Below are 15863 nucleotides of genomic sequence, written 5' to 3'. Positions count from 1 at the left end.
TTGTAACCTAGCGGCTTGATCATTCTGAAATGTGTTATTTTGTGAACCCGCGGCTATAGAATCTTGAACTGTGTTATTTTAAAATCTAGCGATTTGAGCTTTTAGCTCCTTAATTTCGGTTACAGCCTGAGCTAACGCCTGAACATCTCTAAAAATTATTAGCACGCAGATTGACTGAATTATGACAAAAATTATGTTGAGAATTTTCGCGCTGATTGATCACAGAAAAGAATACACTTATGATTAAACTATAATTTTGTACCTTCGAAGAATCTTGTACCAATGCGTCGGACATCCGCATGGGAAAATCTGTAGATACATCCACAAAAATGTCGAACATCCTTCTTCAAAGTAATTTTCCATTAAATGCCAAGTCGAAATATGCCCCAGAAATGTAGATGAAAATTCCTGCTTGTAGATAATCAAACATCCAGAGCACTGATGAAACATGTGCCTCATATGGCAGAGTCCATCCGAAGAACAATGGATTTTCACATCCGGAAATATTTCGGCAATCCTTGGGTGAAATTTTATTCTCACAGCTTCGAATGAAGCTAGGTAGCCAGAGTTATAGGATTTACAAAATTTCAAAAAACATACGAAAATCAACATTTTATGCCAAATAACGCACGATATGAAAAAAAGTCATGAAAAGAAAAAAGTTTCTTTTTTAATGTCCTACAAGATAGTTTTAACGACTTTTTATATTTTTTTTTTAAATTGAAAATTAAAATTTTGAGAGCATAAAAAAAGGAAAAATAAAAAATTACATTTTCCGGTTAAACTGTGCAAAATACGGTAAAAGATGAATACACAAAAAATGTGCATTTGAAAAAGATCTAGAAATTTGTTATGAACGACTTTCCGATAGGATGCGTAGTTTTGGATTTAATCATGAAAGACGTCATTAGCAGTAAAAAAATGTGTCCGTTGCGTGGGCACATTCTTATCAGAACTTTTGTCTTTTAATTTATTTTTTGTCTCGTTTTTGGGGTTTCGAAAAATTTAAGTTTTCATGTTTTTGATGCTATTTTTTACGACTAAAATTAAAAACAGAACAATCAAAAAATTATTCATGAAAAATAAATCCATTATACATTTTCATCCGAACAATAGGTTTTTAAGAATGTGTCTGTCTGTCGGTCTGCCTGTATTTATTTATGCCTGTCTGTCTGTCAGAACGATAACTTTTGAAAAAATAATTCTATTAGATTGTCCTCTGGCACACTCTTTTAGTGTCCTAAACTTAAGTTCAAGTTCGTTAGCCAACCATTTTGGATACAAATTCAAAAAGTGAGCGCCTTTTGAATATTTTCGAGAAATTTTTTTAAAATTCAAGAATTCTCTATACAGTTATTCATATCGTTTAAAAAGTCGAACAATTTATCTACTGACTTTCTTCATAAAATTAAAAATTATTAGAGTTACAGCATTTACAAAATTCCAAAAAAACACACCAAAATGAACCTTTTAAGCCGATTAACGAGCGATATGAAAAAAATGACAAGATAAGAAAAAGTTTAATGTCTAAATGCCCTAGAAGATTATCATGACAACTTTTTCAATTTTCTTGATCAATCAAAAATATAATTTTGACAGCATAAAAAATAATGGAAAATCCAAAAGTTACGTTTTCACAGTATTTCAAATATTCTCAAATATAATAATGCATTTTCAAAAAAAAAAAAAAATATATATATATATATATCATTTATAAGTTAAAAAACGGTAAGACTGCTCAGTAGATCCTATGTGTAAAGTTTAAATAATTAAAAAAACCATTAGAAATAAGTATATTCGGTTTATGGAAAAGCGATGAAAGTTGCAATAAAACGTTTAATAACCAAATTTTTCTAAAAGAATGCGCATTTTTTTAAACGGGACAATAAAACTTCGTCTGTTTTAATTACAATTCAAATTGCGAATTATAATAATACACATTTATGGAAATGATATAAAATTGCAGGGATAAACTCGAGTGCGAAACACGAGATACGTGATGAGAATGTGTTCGTTAAAGCCGAAGGAGCCTTAACAAAAGAGAATTGACAATCACAAAATTACTGTTGTCAATACTTTCACCTTTAGGTTTAAAAAGTCTATGCAGAAAGATCGAGCGGGTACTGCGAGGTGAATGCATTATCAAGCGCGAAGCGCGAGAACCGATAGTCGCGCGCCTTAGGCGCGCTCAAAATTGCGAGCGCACCGAGACGCGCGCGACGAGGGTGTTCCCGCGAAGCGTGCAAATTTTTTTATCTACATTTCTGGGACATATTTCGACTTGGCATTAAATGGAAAATTATTTTGAAGAAGGATGTTCAACATTTTTTTGGATGTACCCACAGATTTTCCCAGTGGATGTTCGACGCATTGCTACAAGATTATTGATGGTTCTTGTAGCGAATCAGGGTTAAAATCAATATTTTTAGAACAACTGTCCAATCATGGGCTTGGAATTTTAGCTTCCACGGAAAATGACGATTTGCAAAAACTCGCGGGAATAGCAGACAAAATTGTCGATGCGTCAGAGCCGAATAAATCGTACGTTTTAGCGGTTTTCACCGACACACAGTGGTAAAAAATAGGAAAGAGGTGGTTAAAAACTGAAGACAAAATTTTTTCCCTGAGTGGTTTTTACTGATTGATAAATCTGAGCATTATATGTGTACTTCATTGCAATAAGCAATGACAAAATCTCTTGTTTTACTGAGCGATTGAGTCGGAAAATGAGAGTTTCACGAGTAATATTCAACGCATTTGATACAAGTAAAAAACGACTGCACAAAAAAACGCATAACTTGTGAAATGGTCAACAAATTTCTGTTTTCCAAAATGCAATTGTCTCTGAAAAAAATACCAGCTGCGGATGGCTGCGGTTTTGATTTTATTCTCAATTTTTATTTCAAGCTTCATATATGTCTACAACCTGAAAACTTCAAGCCCCTATGTATTGACAACCGTTTCGGTTAATTAATATAGTTCCAAGACGGTTATAATTTAACCAATTTTCAATCCGATAAAAAAACAAAAATTTTAGGTCGATTCACTTAACGTTTTTTGCCCCGTATGTTTATGAAAATAATAATTTTGACCTCATATTCATGCAAACTTAACCTCACCTAAACTTGAATTTACTTCTACGAAACGGTGAACCATCGCTTTGAAAAGTTGGCTTATTTCTTATTTTTGTAATTGAAACATATGTATTAACATATATTTTCTGTGTATTTTTTAAAACCTGTAACTGACAATAAGACTTTTTCAATGACCAGGAGGGAAATATTCGATGGCACGGTGTTACCTAGGAAACAAAAATCCATTCACTTGCATTTGAATGGGTTTTGAGGTCTTCTGAATTGTGTATCTGTCACTGGAATTCCAAGTGTTAGCTTTCGATGCCCCCGTAGGATAGGTTAGAGTGAGTTTTAAATGAGTAATCAATTTTTTAAATTGGCCACGTCATTTTTTCTCGGACCCATTCAGTAGTGATTATGAATCAGGATTAACCGATAGAGGAACGATAATTCCGATAAAAAATGATTAATTTTAATAAAACAAATTTAATTTAAATAATTCAAATTATTTATTAAAAAATATTTCAATTGGCAACTTTTAAGCAAATTCTGGCATACATGTAGTCTATTTTTATTTACAGACTATTTATTTTTAGGCCTTTTAAATGATTTTGCTGAACATTTTTTTGACATATTTGCATCAAACCACATCAGAATGTTAAAAATTTATTCATTTGTTTCACATTTACCATATATAAATCTTAAATTTACAAAAATTAACACTCACGTTTTATCTTATCGAAATTACCTTGATCAAAAATGCGGGTATTGAAAGTCTAAACATTTGGATGTTTCTGATGCAAATGGATATAAGCGAATTTCGGAGTTTCTTTATAACACATGGACTCCCTGTAGCCATTATCATGTGCACTGAATAAGGTAAATGTCACTGACGCTTAATTCAGTGTAAATCTTATAATTCCTGTACAGGATAATCTAATAAAACTACTTTAAAAAGAGAATTACAACTAAATAATCATTGAATTTATCAATAAATTGTCGCATCAATTATAATATATTACAATATTATTTAATTTTAATTTCTGTAATTTTTTATCAATCAGCATTGTACTATTAAAATTTATTACCTCATACTTCTCATTCGAAACAATTAATTCTTTAAAACTTTTATCTGCATTTCGACGAATATGGAATGGCACATTTAAAGTACCGCGCACAGGTGACCGATTAAAAATGTGGCCAACCGATTGCATTTTTATTCTGTTAATCTGTAAATGACAGATACGCAATTCAAACCGACTCGCTTTCTATCGGTTCTTTTTTCCTGGGTAATCGGAAGGAGAGTATGCAAGTCATTCTCTGCGTTCAGAATAAAAGATTGTGAAATTTTATCAACATTGAGCTTCTTTCTGATATTTTTATAGGACATATCTTACTCTATAAATTTTTTGTCCAATTTTTGATTATTTGGGCAATTACTCTAAAGCTTTAGATAAAGAATGCTATACAATAAGAGAGTCAAATAAAATAATATTTTTAAAAACCGAGTATAGATCATAAAAGTTCATAATATATACACGGTTTTGTTAAATATTTTTTTTGACTGTCTTATTGTATACATTTTTCATTTGAAGCTTTAGAGTAACTGCGAAATAGATAATGACCTTTTTTGGCCATTATAAAGGTCCGCAATATTAGATCAATGGTTCATTTATTTTTTAAATAATTTTTGCCTCTGGATTCGTAATCAGCGACCATGAAAACCCCGTTATACCGATTTTTAAAAGAATCGAAATTTTATTTAGCATACTTGTTAATTATATTGGATCCGCCATTTTTTTTTAGAATTTTTGAGAACAGATTCGTTATCAGCAATCTTAAAAACCCCGTTATACCAAATTTCGAAAAGAATCGAACGTTTATTCAGCATACTCGCCCGCCATATTGGATCTGCCATTTTGTTTTTGGAATTTTTTATATCGGATTCGTAATCAGAAACCTTAAAAACCCCGTTATACCAATTTTGAAATGGATCAAAAGTTTGTTAGGCATACTTGTCCACTATATTGGATCCGCCATTTTGTTTTCAGAATTTTTGACATTGGATTTGTAATCAGCGACCTCAAAAACCCGTACGTAATCGAATGTGGCCCATTTTATGAATATTTTCTAATTTTGGCCACCTTTTTCCGATTTTTGACCATTGAGCGACATTCATTACACTAAGAAATATAAATCCGATATTGACAGATTGGATAAAAAGATTGATCGATTGGCTTCTAAAATTGAGCTTTTGAGTTCGGGAAAATATCGTTCGCCTTTAACTTCTCGTTCCAATTTTAAAGTTAACGAAACGCGTTCTCATTCAAGTTCCAATTCTAGAGTCAACGAGAATATAGGCAAAATAAATCGGATTTGTGCTGGAAGCATAAACAGTATGACGATAAAGCAAATTCATGCAAAAAGCTATGTTCTTGGCAGAGTTACACATTTTCAGAAAACTAGTTGGAACCGACATTGGGGAGTTGAATGTTCGGGTTCCTATTATTCCGAAAAAAAATTCTTGATTGACACTAGTGCAGACATCTTACTTCTGCCCTCTGTCAAAAATTCGGAGAAGCGTCCAAAGAGTTTTAAACTGTTTTCAACCAGCAACTCTGATATTGATACTTTTGGAGGAACCATCCTTTCCCTCGATTTAGGGTTCCGTCGTCCAATTGTCTGGAATTTTTGTATTGCTGCTGTTCCCTATCCTATAATAGGAGCTAATCTGCTTGATGATTATCGTCTTCTTGTAGATAGTCACGAGAAAAGAATAATAAACCCGTTAACTAACATTAGCTCTTACGGGAATATTGTTGATGTCGATCAATCTATGATTTGCGCTTTTCTGTTAATTTCGCGATTTTCACAGATCCTATCAGAATGCAGAAAGCTAACCGGACTTGAACGATATATCCCTTTAGATTCCAGAAAGGTTTTTTATCATATCGTCACTAACGGGATGCCTGTCTCAGAACGCCCTCGACGTTTTCCTCCTGAAAAGCTCAAGGCTGCCAAAGCAGAATTCAAAAAGCTTTGTGAAATCGGAGCATGCAGACCCTCGGAGAGTCCATGGGCAACTCCCATACAGTTGGCTAGCAGAAAGGAAGGGGACTGGAGAGTTTGCGGTGACTATCGTCGCCTTAAAGCAATAACTACTCCGCACATAAACCCGGTTCCACATATGCACGATTTTTCAGCTAATTTATACGGAAAGAAGATTTTTTCCTCTATTGATTTAAAAAGGGCTGTTCGGCAAATTCGTCTCACTCCGGAAGACATCCCAAAAACAGCGGTGATTACGCCGTTCGGATTGTATGAATTTACACGCATGACGGTTGGTCTGCGAAATGCAGCCCAATGTTTTCAACGTTATGTAGACAGTTTTTTGTCAGATATTGGCTATGATTTCATCCTTATAGATGATAACGTCATCGCATCCTCATCACCGGAGGAGCATGAGAACCACCTGTGCGTAGTCTTCGAGAGACTTAAAAAAGCTGGCCTTCGAATCAATCCATCTAAATGCACTTTCGGCGTTTCAGAATTGACTTTCCTCGGACACATCATTTTGGGTGACGGCATTAAACCAACACTCAAGAAGGTAAGGGCTATCGTCGATTTTCCTAAGCCTAAAACAGTGGTTGATTTGCGCAGGTTCCTGGTGATGATATAGTATATTGCGCAACAAGGGCCGAAATGCGAAAATTGCACGAGCGGTAAGTTAGCTGCCCGAGCGAAGCGAGGGTAGATGTCACGCGAGTGAAATTATTGCCTCTTCCCGACTTGCGCATACACTTTTTCATAAAAAATGTATCGAAAATTTGACTTGAGATGCCTGAAACTTCTTTGCGTTTTCATCAAAGTTGTTATTCTTTGTAAATACGTAGACAGTGACAGATATAGGTTAGAATAAAACGATTTTCGAAACGAGGTTCGATGAGAGGGAGAATGGCTGCAGAGAACTGCAGATAAAGTAGAATGTATGTACTTTCGATACCGGTTCCGGCATAAAGTTACTTTTTCAGTCGCCTGTTTCTACTTTCTAGTCTAGGGTTAAAAACACAACTTTCGACCCGCTACGGGGGCATCGAAAGTCAAATTTTCGATACATGTGTTATGAAAAATTGTTATCGTCGCAGCCTTCCTTATGCTGGACAAACTCAGGCACCAGTTCACATTTACGGACGCTTACGGACGCTTAAGACCATGCTATGGGCGCCGCCTTAGAGCAGTGTACAAAAGGATCGTGGTCACCACTCGCATTCTTCTCTCAGAAATTCACACCAGCTCAAAAAAAAGAACAGTGCTTACGATCGCGAGCTTACTGCTACGTTCGAGGCCACCAAGTATTTCAAGTACTTTCTGGATGGCAGGAAATTCAAAATACTGACAGATCATAAACCGTTCATCTACGCTTTTATGCAAAATTCCGAGAAAGCGTCTGCACGTCAAACACGACAGCTTTCCTTTATCAGCCAGTTTCAGAGCTAGGCAGTATTTCACAAAAATTGTGCTTGAGCTATCTGAAATAGAAATTTTAATTTTTAAATATTTTTAAATATTATTTGCAATACATGTTAGAATTATAGTATGTAGTTGAGGTATTTCGTGTATTTTCTTGGAAATACTTTCTAATATCAGCACATAAAAATTAGATTAAAAATCCATAGAGTGTATAATAAGCAAAGCAATTTTATTATCAAACAGTGGGAGTGCAAAAGAAGGAAAAATAGAGACCAGAGAATGTTGATGGTCATGAGCGGAGGGGCGGTAAGTGGGACTTGGAGAGGGGTTGGGAGAAAGATACATCCAAAAAAATGTCGAACAACCTTTTTCAAAATAATTTTCCATTAAATGCCAAGTCAGAATATGTCCCAGCAATGTAGATAAAAAAATCTTGCTTGTAGATATTCAAACATCCAGAGGGTTGATTAAATATCTGCCCCATATGGCAGCGTCCATCCGAGGAACAATGGATTTCCACATCCAGAAATATTTCGGCAATCCTTGGGTGAACTTTTTATTCTCACAGCTTAGAATGAAGCTTGGCAGCCAAAATTGGAATTTTGTTCTCCAGTTTCCAATTCGTAGCACGTCGAGGTCACCAATTGTAGGTTATCTTTAGTGTAATTACTGAATGTTAAAGAGCGGCCTACTCCGCTAATATGTGGCAGTGGTAAATAAGTGGATTTTATTTAACAATAACAACTTTATCAGAAATTGAGTACATTGCGCGTACTCGTGTACAAACTTTCCACAGTGGCTGCCCACCAACCTGCTTCCTTCGGAAGCTGACTAAGTAAGAACTTTTTTTGAGAGAAAACTCTCTCTTGCTTTTGGCTCGCTGCAGCATTGACTAACTAACAACTAGAAAGGAGACTTAGTAGTCTCTCACTCGCTGCTAGGTTATGTCGAGTAATTGTACCCTACAATATGACGTTTAAAGAACACGAATACGTAATGAAAGGACTATAAAACCTATATCAAAAATATCTTCAATCCATTTTAGAATGTGAATAAACTATTACTAGTGTCATAAACTTTAATATAACTACGAATTTACCTACAGTGTGTGAGCATTCGCACAAACTGGGTCACTCATCAAAAATGAGACATTTACCTGAACTTAGTGGTAAAAGCACTTGACGCGCAATTTAAAACCCTGTGGTTTGATTCCCAGCGGAGAGGAGAATTTCTGTTATTTAAGGTCAGTCAGTACATTGCACAGAACAATAGTAATTGAAAATTAAATTTATACCAACTTAAAGTGTATTTATCACCATTTTTTAATTGGTAACTGAAGAATCCTAATGCCAATTAAACCGAATTTTCACATTGAAGTTTTCACATTGAATATCAATTCTCCAAGGTATTCTTAACAAGTTCTTTAGTTACGTTTTTCTTTCAGAATGATAAAATGCTGTTAATGAGACTGTTTTCACCTAAGTAACGTGTAAGAGTTCTAACTCACATCAGAGTTAACAATTTCAAGTATAAAAATGCACCAATTGAAACTTGTTTTAATTTAGCATATTTAAGATAAAGCTGAGTTAAAAATGTGATTTATGCTTCAATATTTCTTATGGATGTTACGGAAAATCGTATATGATTTGAGGAGGTTGTTTATAAATGACAGAAGTCTCCTAATAATAGCTAGAACATTGCAGCAAATTTATTACAAATGCTATCATTTTTCCCACTTAGTGACAATTTTGTAAAAGTGGCAGATTATTTTTTTGACTAGAAAACTATGACTCCTTGTGTGTAATAATCAGACACCGTACTTTTAATATTTTGTTAACATTTGAAAAACCTAAACAATACATTCAAATAGTATTTCCTGTTATTTTTAATTTTCAAGCATAAGAAAAATTTAACATTTATATTCATACTGAGACTTAGCACAGACATTTAATTTTTGCTGGTTTAAATAAACATTTAAGTTTCTCTTTTTATTGATCCTATAATAAGACAAATTCAATTTGAAATATTTACGCTCTAGAGGTTTTCCATATTTCTCAAGATGAATAGTCCATAGAAGGACAAACAGAAATATCTGGAATTTGCAGGGTACATAAATCAGTTTTTGCTGAAATGTTTCTGTAAACTTGACTTTGATTTGAAGATTTTTCTTCTAATATAACTAAATATTCGAATAAATTCTCAAGATTTCCGCTAGTCGTGAACAGAAACTGAAAACCTTTTTTGGTTCAAAATTCAACTACTCATGTTAGTTGAAATTTTTTTTTTTGAATTGAATTATTTGATTAACGTTTTTTTAAACTATATTTTTAGCAGCAAGTTTATGTATTCCGTTATCGGTTAAGCATTTCTCTTCTTCAGTTAAAAGTTTAAGTATATGGTTAAAAATCCGTCCTTTGTGGTAAACAATTAATTTTCTTGGTTACTAATTCACCTCTTTTGTCAAAAATTTATGTGTTTTGTTTAAAATAAATCTTTCTTAAAACAAAATTAATTTTTTTGGTTTAAAAGTAATTTTTTTGGCTTAAAAATTAGTTTTAAAAATTTGAAAATTAATTTTTTTAACTGAAAGTTAAATTAGTTCATGTTTGGTTGAACATCAATCTTCTTAAGATAAAAATTCAACTATTTGTTGAAAAAAATTGTATTTTTTTAAGCTTTATTTTTTGTGTTAGGATACTAATCTTTTTCGTTACAAATTTTTTTCTTTTGTTAAAAATTGTTTTTTTTTCATCAAAAATTAATTTGTTTAACTGAAAATGTTACCAAATCTTCTGTCAATTTTTTTTATAAAAGTTGAATCTTTTCGGTAGAAAGTTCATTTGTTCAGTTGAAATTTTAACTATTTAGGTAAAAACTAACATTATTTGCATAAAAGCACATTTCCTTAAATGAAACTTAAGTTATTACATTTTTTCTTGAAAATTCATCATCTTAGTTGAAAGTTTGTCTTCTTTCAATAAACTTACTTTTTTGGTTTAAAATTCAATAAAAATTAAAATATTTAGTTGAGGATTCACGTATCTGGTTAAAAGTTTATTATTTTTTTGGAAGAAAATTCATGTTCTGTGTCGAAGATTGAACTATTTGGTTAAATTTTTTTCTATTGAAGATGCATCATATTAGTTGAAAGCTCATTTCTTTGATAAACGTTCAACTACAAACAAAAAATGTAACTTTTACATTTTTTCTAGAAAATTTATCTTTTTCGATTGAAAATTCCATTAGTTTGTTAAAAAATTTTAATAGTTTTTTTTTCGAGAATTAATCTTTTTTATCAACGATTCATCAGTTTGGTTGAAAATTTAAGTATTTAATTAAAAACATTCTGTACCTTGATTAAGAATTAGTTCTTTTAATGAAAAATGTAATATTGGTATTCGGGAAAAGCGATAACCATGCTTTCAAAACTTTCGTAACAAACTTATTTTTTAGACAGAAACTTATGTTTATCAGGGCTTGTTGTATCGAACAACAAAGAATAAAGAACAAAGAAACTACAACATCTATTTACTCTGCAATATCGATCAACAACACGTCACTCAAAGTGGGACAGACATGCAGAATAAATTTATCGCCTAGTGCAATCCCGTACATGAACTAAAACTCATCTACATATTACCTTCAAATGATTTGACGCCGTAGTGGATATGGCAATCAATGTGATAGGTCGGTACGATAAATTTATTGCATTTATTTATGATCTGGTTTTTAGTACAATAAATATAATTAGATTTTAGGTATCGCGAGTATGTTTGGGAATTTAAATGCACAAATAGATTTTAATTAGATAAGATGTATTGCAACCATTAAATTACTGGGCTGACTTTATGGTATGAAATTATTAAGTAGTGCTCAATATGACACTTGTTGCTCGTGAAAAACATGATTGGTTAGGTATGTACAATCAAGGGTGAAGTAAACTAGAATAGAAACTCAACTTTACTTTTTTTAATTGTAATTTTCAAAATATAATTTTGCTATGTCCTAACTTTTAGTTTACTAAAAATCTAAATATAATTTAAAATTACTTTCGATATTTACACCCAGGTGAATTAAATTCAGAATTTCTGTAGAATGACGGAAAAAAATGGAATGAGCAAGTTTAATTTATTTTTCTAGGTTTTTTATACGAATTATTTTTGTTATTAATATTTTTAAATAAAATATTAGATGCTTGAAAAATAAAAATTAGTGATTTTATTTTACAACTGAAGCATCGAAATACAAACTTCAAACTCATTTTCCTATATTTTTCTTTTCTTTTAACTTTTTTCAAACAATTACATTATTTTTTAATATTCTGCACATGTTATAAATAAACTGAGCATTACAGAAACCAGAAACCATTTATAAAATAGTTAAGCGCTCCTTTTTTCAAACCATTTTTCTAGCAAAGCAATCTTTTGTTAATAAGCATAAATTTGCTAGCTTCCAGATATATGTAGATATGAAACTTTTGTCACTATTTACAATCCAATCCTATCGTGTTTTTGGCTTTTGGCTTAAATGATTAGTTTGTTTATAAAAATTGCATAACGTTAAGGAATTATATAATTCTTTAACGGATGCCTAGTTTGTTGATGATTAATTACAAAAATTTCAAATCCATTTCTGAAGCCACTTAAATGTATGCTTATTATTAAATTATATAATTTTTGAAAAAATTGTTGAAAAAAAGGAGTACCAAAGCTATTTCGAAATCGAACCCAACAGTGTTTTTGGTCTTCGTATCGGATCACGGTGTGCCTGAGCATGGGTTTAATGGAAAAAAATTTCACCACAGAGATTCCAACGGGAATTGATTAGTATGTACATTAAAATGAAGCATCTATGCGTTTGAAATTTACAAATATCAAATTGTCAAATTTAAGTAATTTACTATGCAAAAATTATATTTATTGTATTCATTTAACTATATTATTATCGTTACATAATCATATAATATCAATATTATAATATTATTGATAATAATAATATTAAAATACACTTAATGTTGAATTATTACTAATTTTTAAAAATAAATCTCTTAAAAACTGAATAATTAAAAAATAATTACGAAATAATTTCATTATATGCGCATTCATTTTCAACATAGCTTTTTTAAATTAAATTTAACAGTTATAAGTATTTTACATTGATTATTATTATATACATCTTGTCCATTAATATAACACAACTATATTAAATTTTTTATAAAAAATGTATAGAATCGAATAAAAACACTGCATGAACTTTTTGTGTAATAGATATCTCCAAGTTACAGTAGCTTTTTTGAAATGCAGAAATATTTTTTTCAAAGTTTGCTTTTAAATCTTGAGAAAAATAAAAATCTACAACTGCTAGAAACACAGAAAAAACTAAGAATAAAATTTGTTGCAGGAAATGTTTTCGAGCGATAAAATTTTGTTTAACCAACTTCGCGTCTTTCAAAAAACATATGTTTGTCATGGAAAAACAAAAGAAAGTTTAACTGATATTTGTGTAAAGTTTATCCTGTGAAGTTATTTTTTGTTGCTTCTTTCTTTCTTCTTTTTTCTTCGGAAATCGATGTAAAGTTTTTCTTCTGTTTTTTTCTGTGAAGTCTTAAAAACACTTCACATATTTAAGGCATTTTATACAGCAAAAACTACGTGAATGTCTATTTTATATAACTATATTTTATTTAACAGTCTGCATTTTCCGGCAATTCTTGTAAAATGCTGTTAAATAAAAAAGACATTTTACGTAGTGTTTTTGTATCAAAGGCCTTAAATATGTCAAGTGTTTTCAAAACTTTCTAGCAGTTGTAGATTTTTGTTTTTCTCCAGATTTAAAAGCAAACTTTGAAAAAAATATTTCTGAATTTCCAGAAAGCTACTGTAACTTGGAGATATCTATTACACAAAAAGTTCCTGCAGTGTTTTTTCATGTATTAAATTTCTGTCGCAGAACAGGCAAAGCCCTGGGATTTTTTAATGAGCAGTGCATAGAATCTATTCATGCCGATTCCAAAACAACTTGGGATAAGTATAAAGTAGCTTATACAAATTATGCAAATATATATATATATATATATATATATATATATGCACGTATATATAATCACTCTAAAATACTTATAACTGTTAAATTTAATAAAAAAACTACTTTGAAAATTAATGCGCATATAATTAAATCATTCCGTAATTATTTTATAATTATTCAGTTTTTTTAGAGATTTATTTTAAAAAATTAGTAATAATTCAACATTATGTGCGTTTCAATATAATTACATGATTATGAAACGATACTACTATAGTAAAATGAAAACAATAAACATAATTTTTGTAGTAAATTACTTAAATTTAACAATATGCTATTTTTAAATTTCAAACGAACTTTTTTTTCGAAACAGCTGAGCGAAAATGGTTAAAATTCAGCACAGATCCTTCATTTCAATGTACTAATCGATTCCTGTTGGAATATCTGTGGTGCAATTTTGTCCCATTAAACCCATGTTCAGGTACACCGTGGGTTGCTTAGTTTGCCTATAATAATTTACGAACATTAAAAAATCATTTAAATGTTTAAAAAATTGTTTAACAATGGAAATTTGTATAAAGAATCCACAGGTGTTTTTGGTACGATGCTTATTTTGTTTATAATGAATGATTACAAAAGTTTCAAATCCATATACAAATAGGTTGTCACACATGTGTGGCAATATACAGTGTTCTTTCTTTAAATATATATTCATCTTCATTGAAAATTCTATTGTGATATTTTTGGTTCAGAATTCAACTCGATTGGTTACAAATTCTACTGAATTAAAAAATCGATTTTTAACGAAAGATCAGTTGTTTATAAATAAAAATTTATTAATTTTGTTGAAAATGTATGCATTTTGTTTTGGATTTATTTTTTGTTTTGCAGAAAAATAATCTTCTTTGCTTAAAATGCAAGTACTTGGATAAGTGTTAAACTACTATAATTACATTAATTTTGTTGGTAATCTCTTTGGGTGAAAATGGAACACTTTTATGCAAAAATTCGTCTATTCAGTTTGGAAATTTATTTCTTTTGACACTTGATTTGAAATGTTTATTCGGCACCGTCTTATTTTATTTCAGGGTTGCCGTTTTAATTTATGTATTGACCGGGAATTTTATACATTTTTTCAGATCCAAAAATATAAATCCACGTTATCATTTTCAATGTCTCACATTAAAGAATCTATCAATGAATTTGAAAATTTTCCAAATTAAACTATTTTCGGGAATTTTAAGCTAGAAACATTAAAAATTAAACAATGATATTTTTTTAACCTGAAAACTTCTTAAATTAAAAGTTATTTCTATTTCAAATACTTTAAAAATCCTTAAAACACTTTAAACTTTTATTTCAAACTCTTGAAAAATCTAAAAATTGTTTTACGTTTTTCAAATTTTAAAATATTTTTGAAAATTTTCAAGAACTTCTAAATTTCTTTAAAAATGATTCGCATTTTTCCTTAATCTTTTTAAAGAATGATGTAAAATTTTTTTTAAAATGCTTAAAATTTTCCACATTCATTTCTCATAGTTTTTTAAATCTTTCTAAATCTTTTTAAGCACTCTATTAAATATATTTTTCAAAAGAAAAAATCATTTTCAATTTTCCTACGAATCTTAAGGAAATGTGTTTTATTCTTTTAAAGCCCTTCACAATTCTTAAAATCTTCGAACTTAATCAAATTTTTGCTAAAGACATTAGGTGTTAAATGGTTATTCATACATAACAATTCGAAAATTTGAGTAACAAATTAAAATTTTTTAAATAGAGTAATTAAAATTGGAATTTGAAAGTTCAGTTTTTTTGTTTATTTTTGTGTTTTTCATTTGTAATTACGGATTTTAAATGAATAGTCAAATATTTCTAAATAATAAATAATTGTTATTCTTCTTAATTAAATTGTTTTTAATTGAATGGCTTCAAAATGTAATATTTTAAAATTAAAAATAGTTTTATAAAGTTTCAGTCGGGTGTTTACATTTGTCTAACAAATAAGATTTTCAAATTCAAACAGTTTAATTTTTAAAGTTTAAATCGGCAAATTCTAAAATTATGAACTGATTCCGAGTTGTCTGGTAAAATCAATTATTATGTACTTTTTAGTACTCAAAGTGCAAGTTCAATTAAAAAATTATTAATTAATTTATATTCAAATTTTATCGACTAAATTTTTTTTTTAATCACAAACCATCTACGAGGGTGGATTGATAAGTTTCCGGCCTGACCAAGAAAAACAACGTTTTTAAGAATTTTTTTTTTTATTTCTCAACATAATCTCCTCCAAGGCTG

General features: G+C 30.4%; 1 protein-coding gene across 1 annotated transcript; it reads left to right on the top strand.

The window, feature by feature from the left end:
- Positions 1-2314: 2314 nt before the first annotated feature.
- Positions 2315-6753, top strand: LOC117175482. Its single transcript, XM_033365189.1, has 2 exons — positions 2315-2541; positions 5286-6753. Exons 1-2 carry the CDS (start codon positions 2315-2317, stop codon positions 6751-6753), a joined length of 1695 nt encoding a protein of 564 aa, XP_033221080.1.
- Positions 6754-15863: the final 9110 nt, after the last annotated feature.

The sequence above is a fragment of the Belonocnema kinseyi genome, chromosome 6, assembly GCF_010883055.1.
Source record: "Belonocnema kinseyi isolate 2016_QV_RU_SX_M_011 chromosome 6, B_treatae_v1, whole genome shotgun sequence".
NCBI lineage: Eukaryota > Metazoa > Arthropoda > Insecta > Hymenoptera > Cynipidae > Belonocnema > Belonocnema kinseyi.
This window is presented reverse-complemented; position numbering and strand designations above follow the sequence as displayed.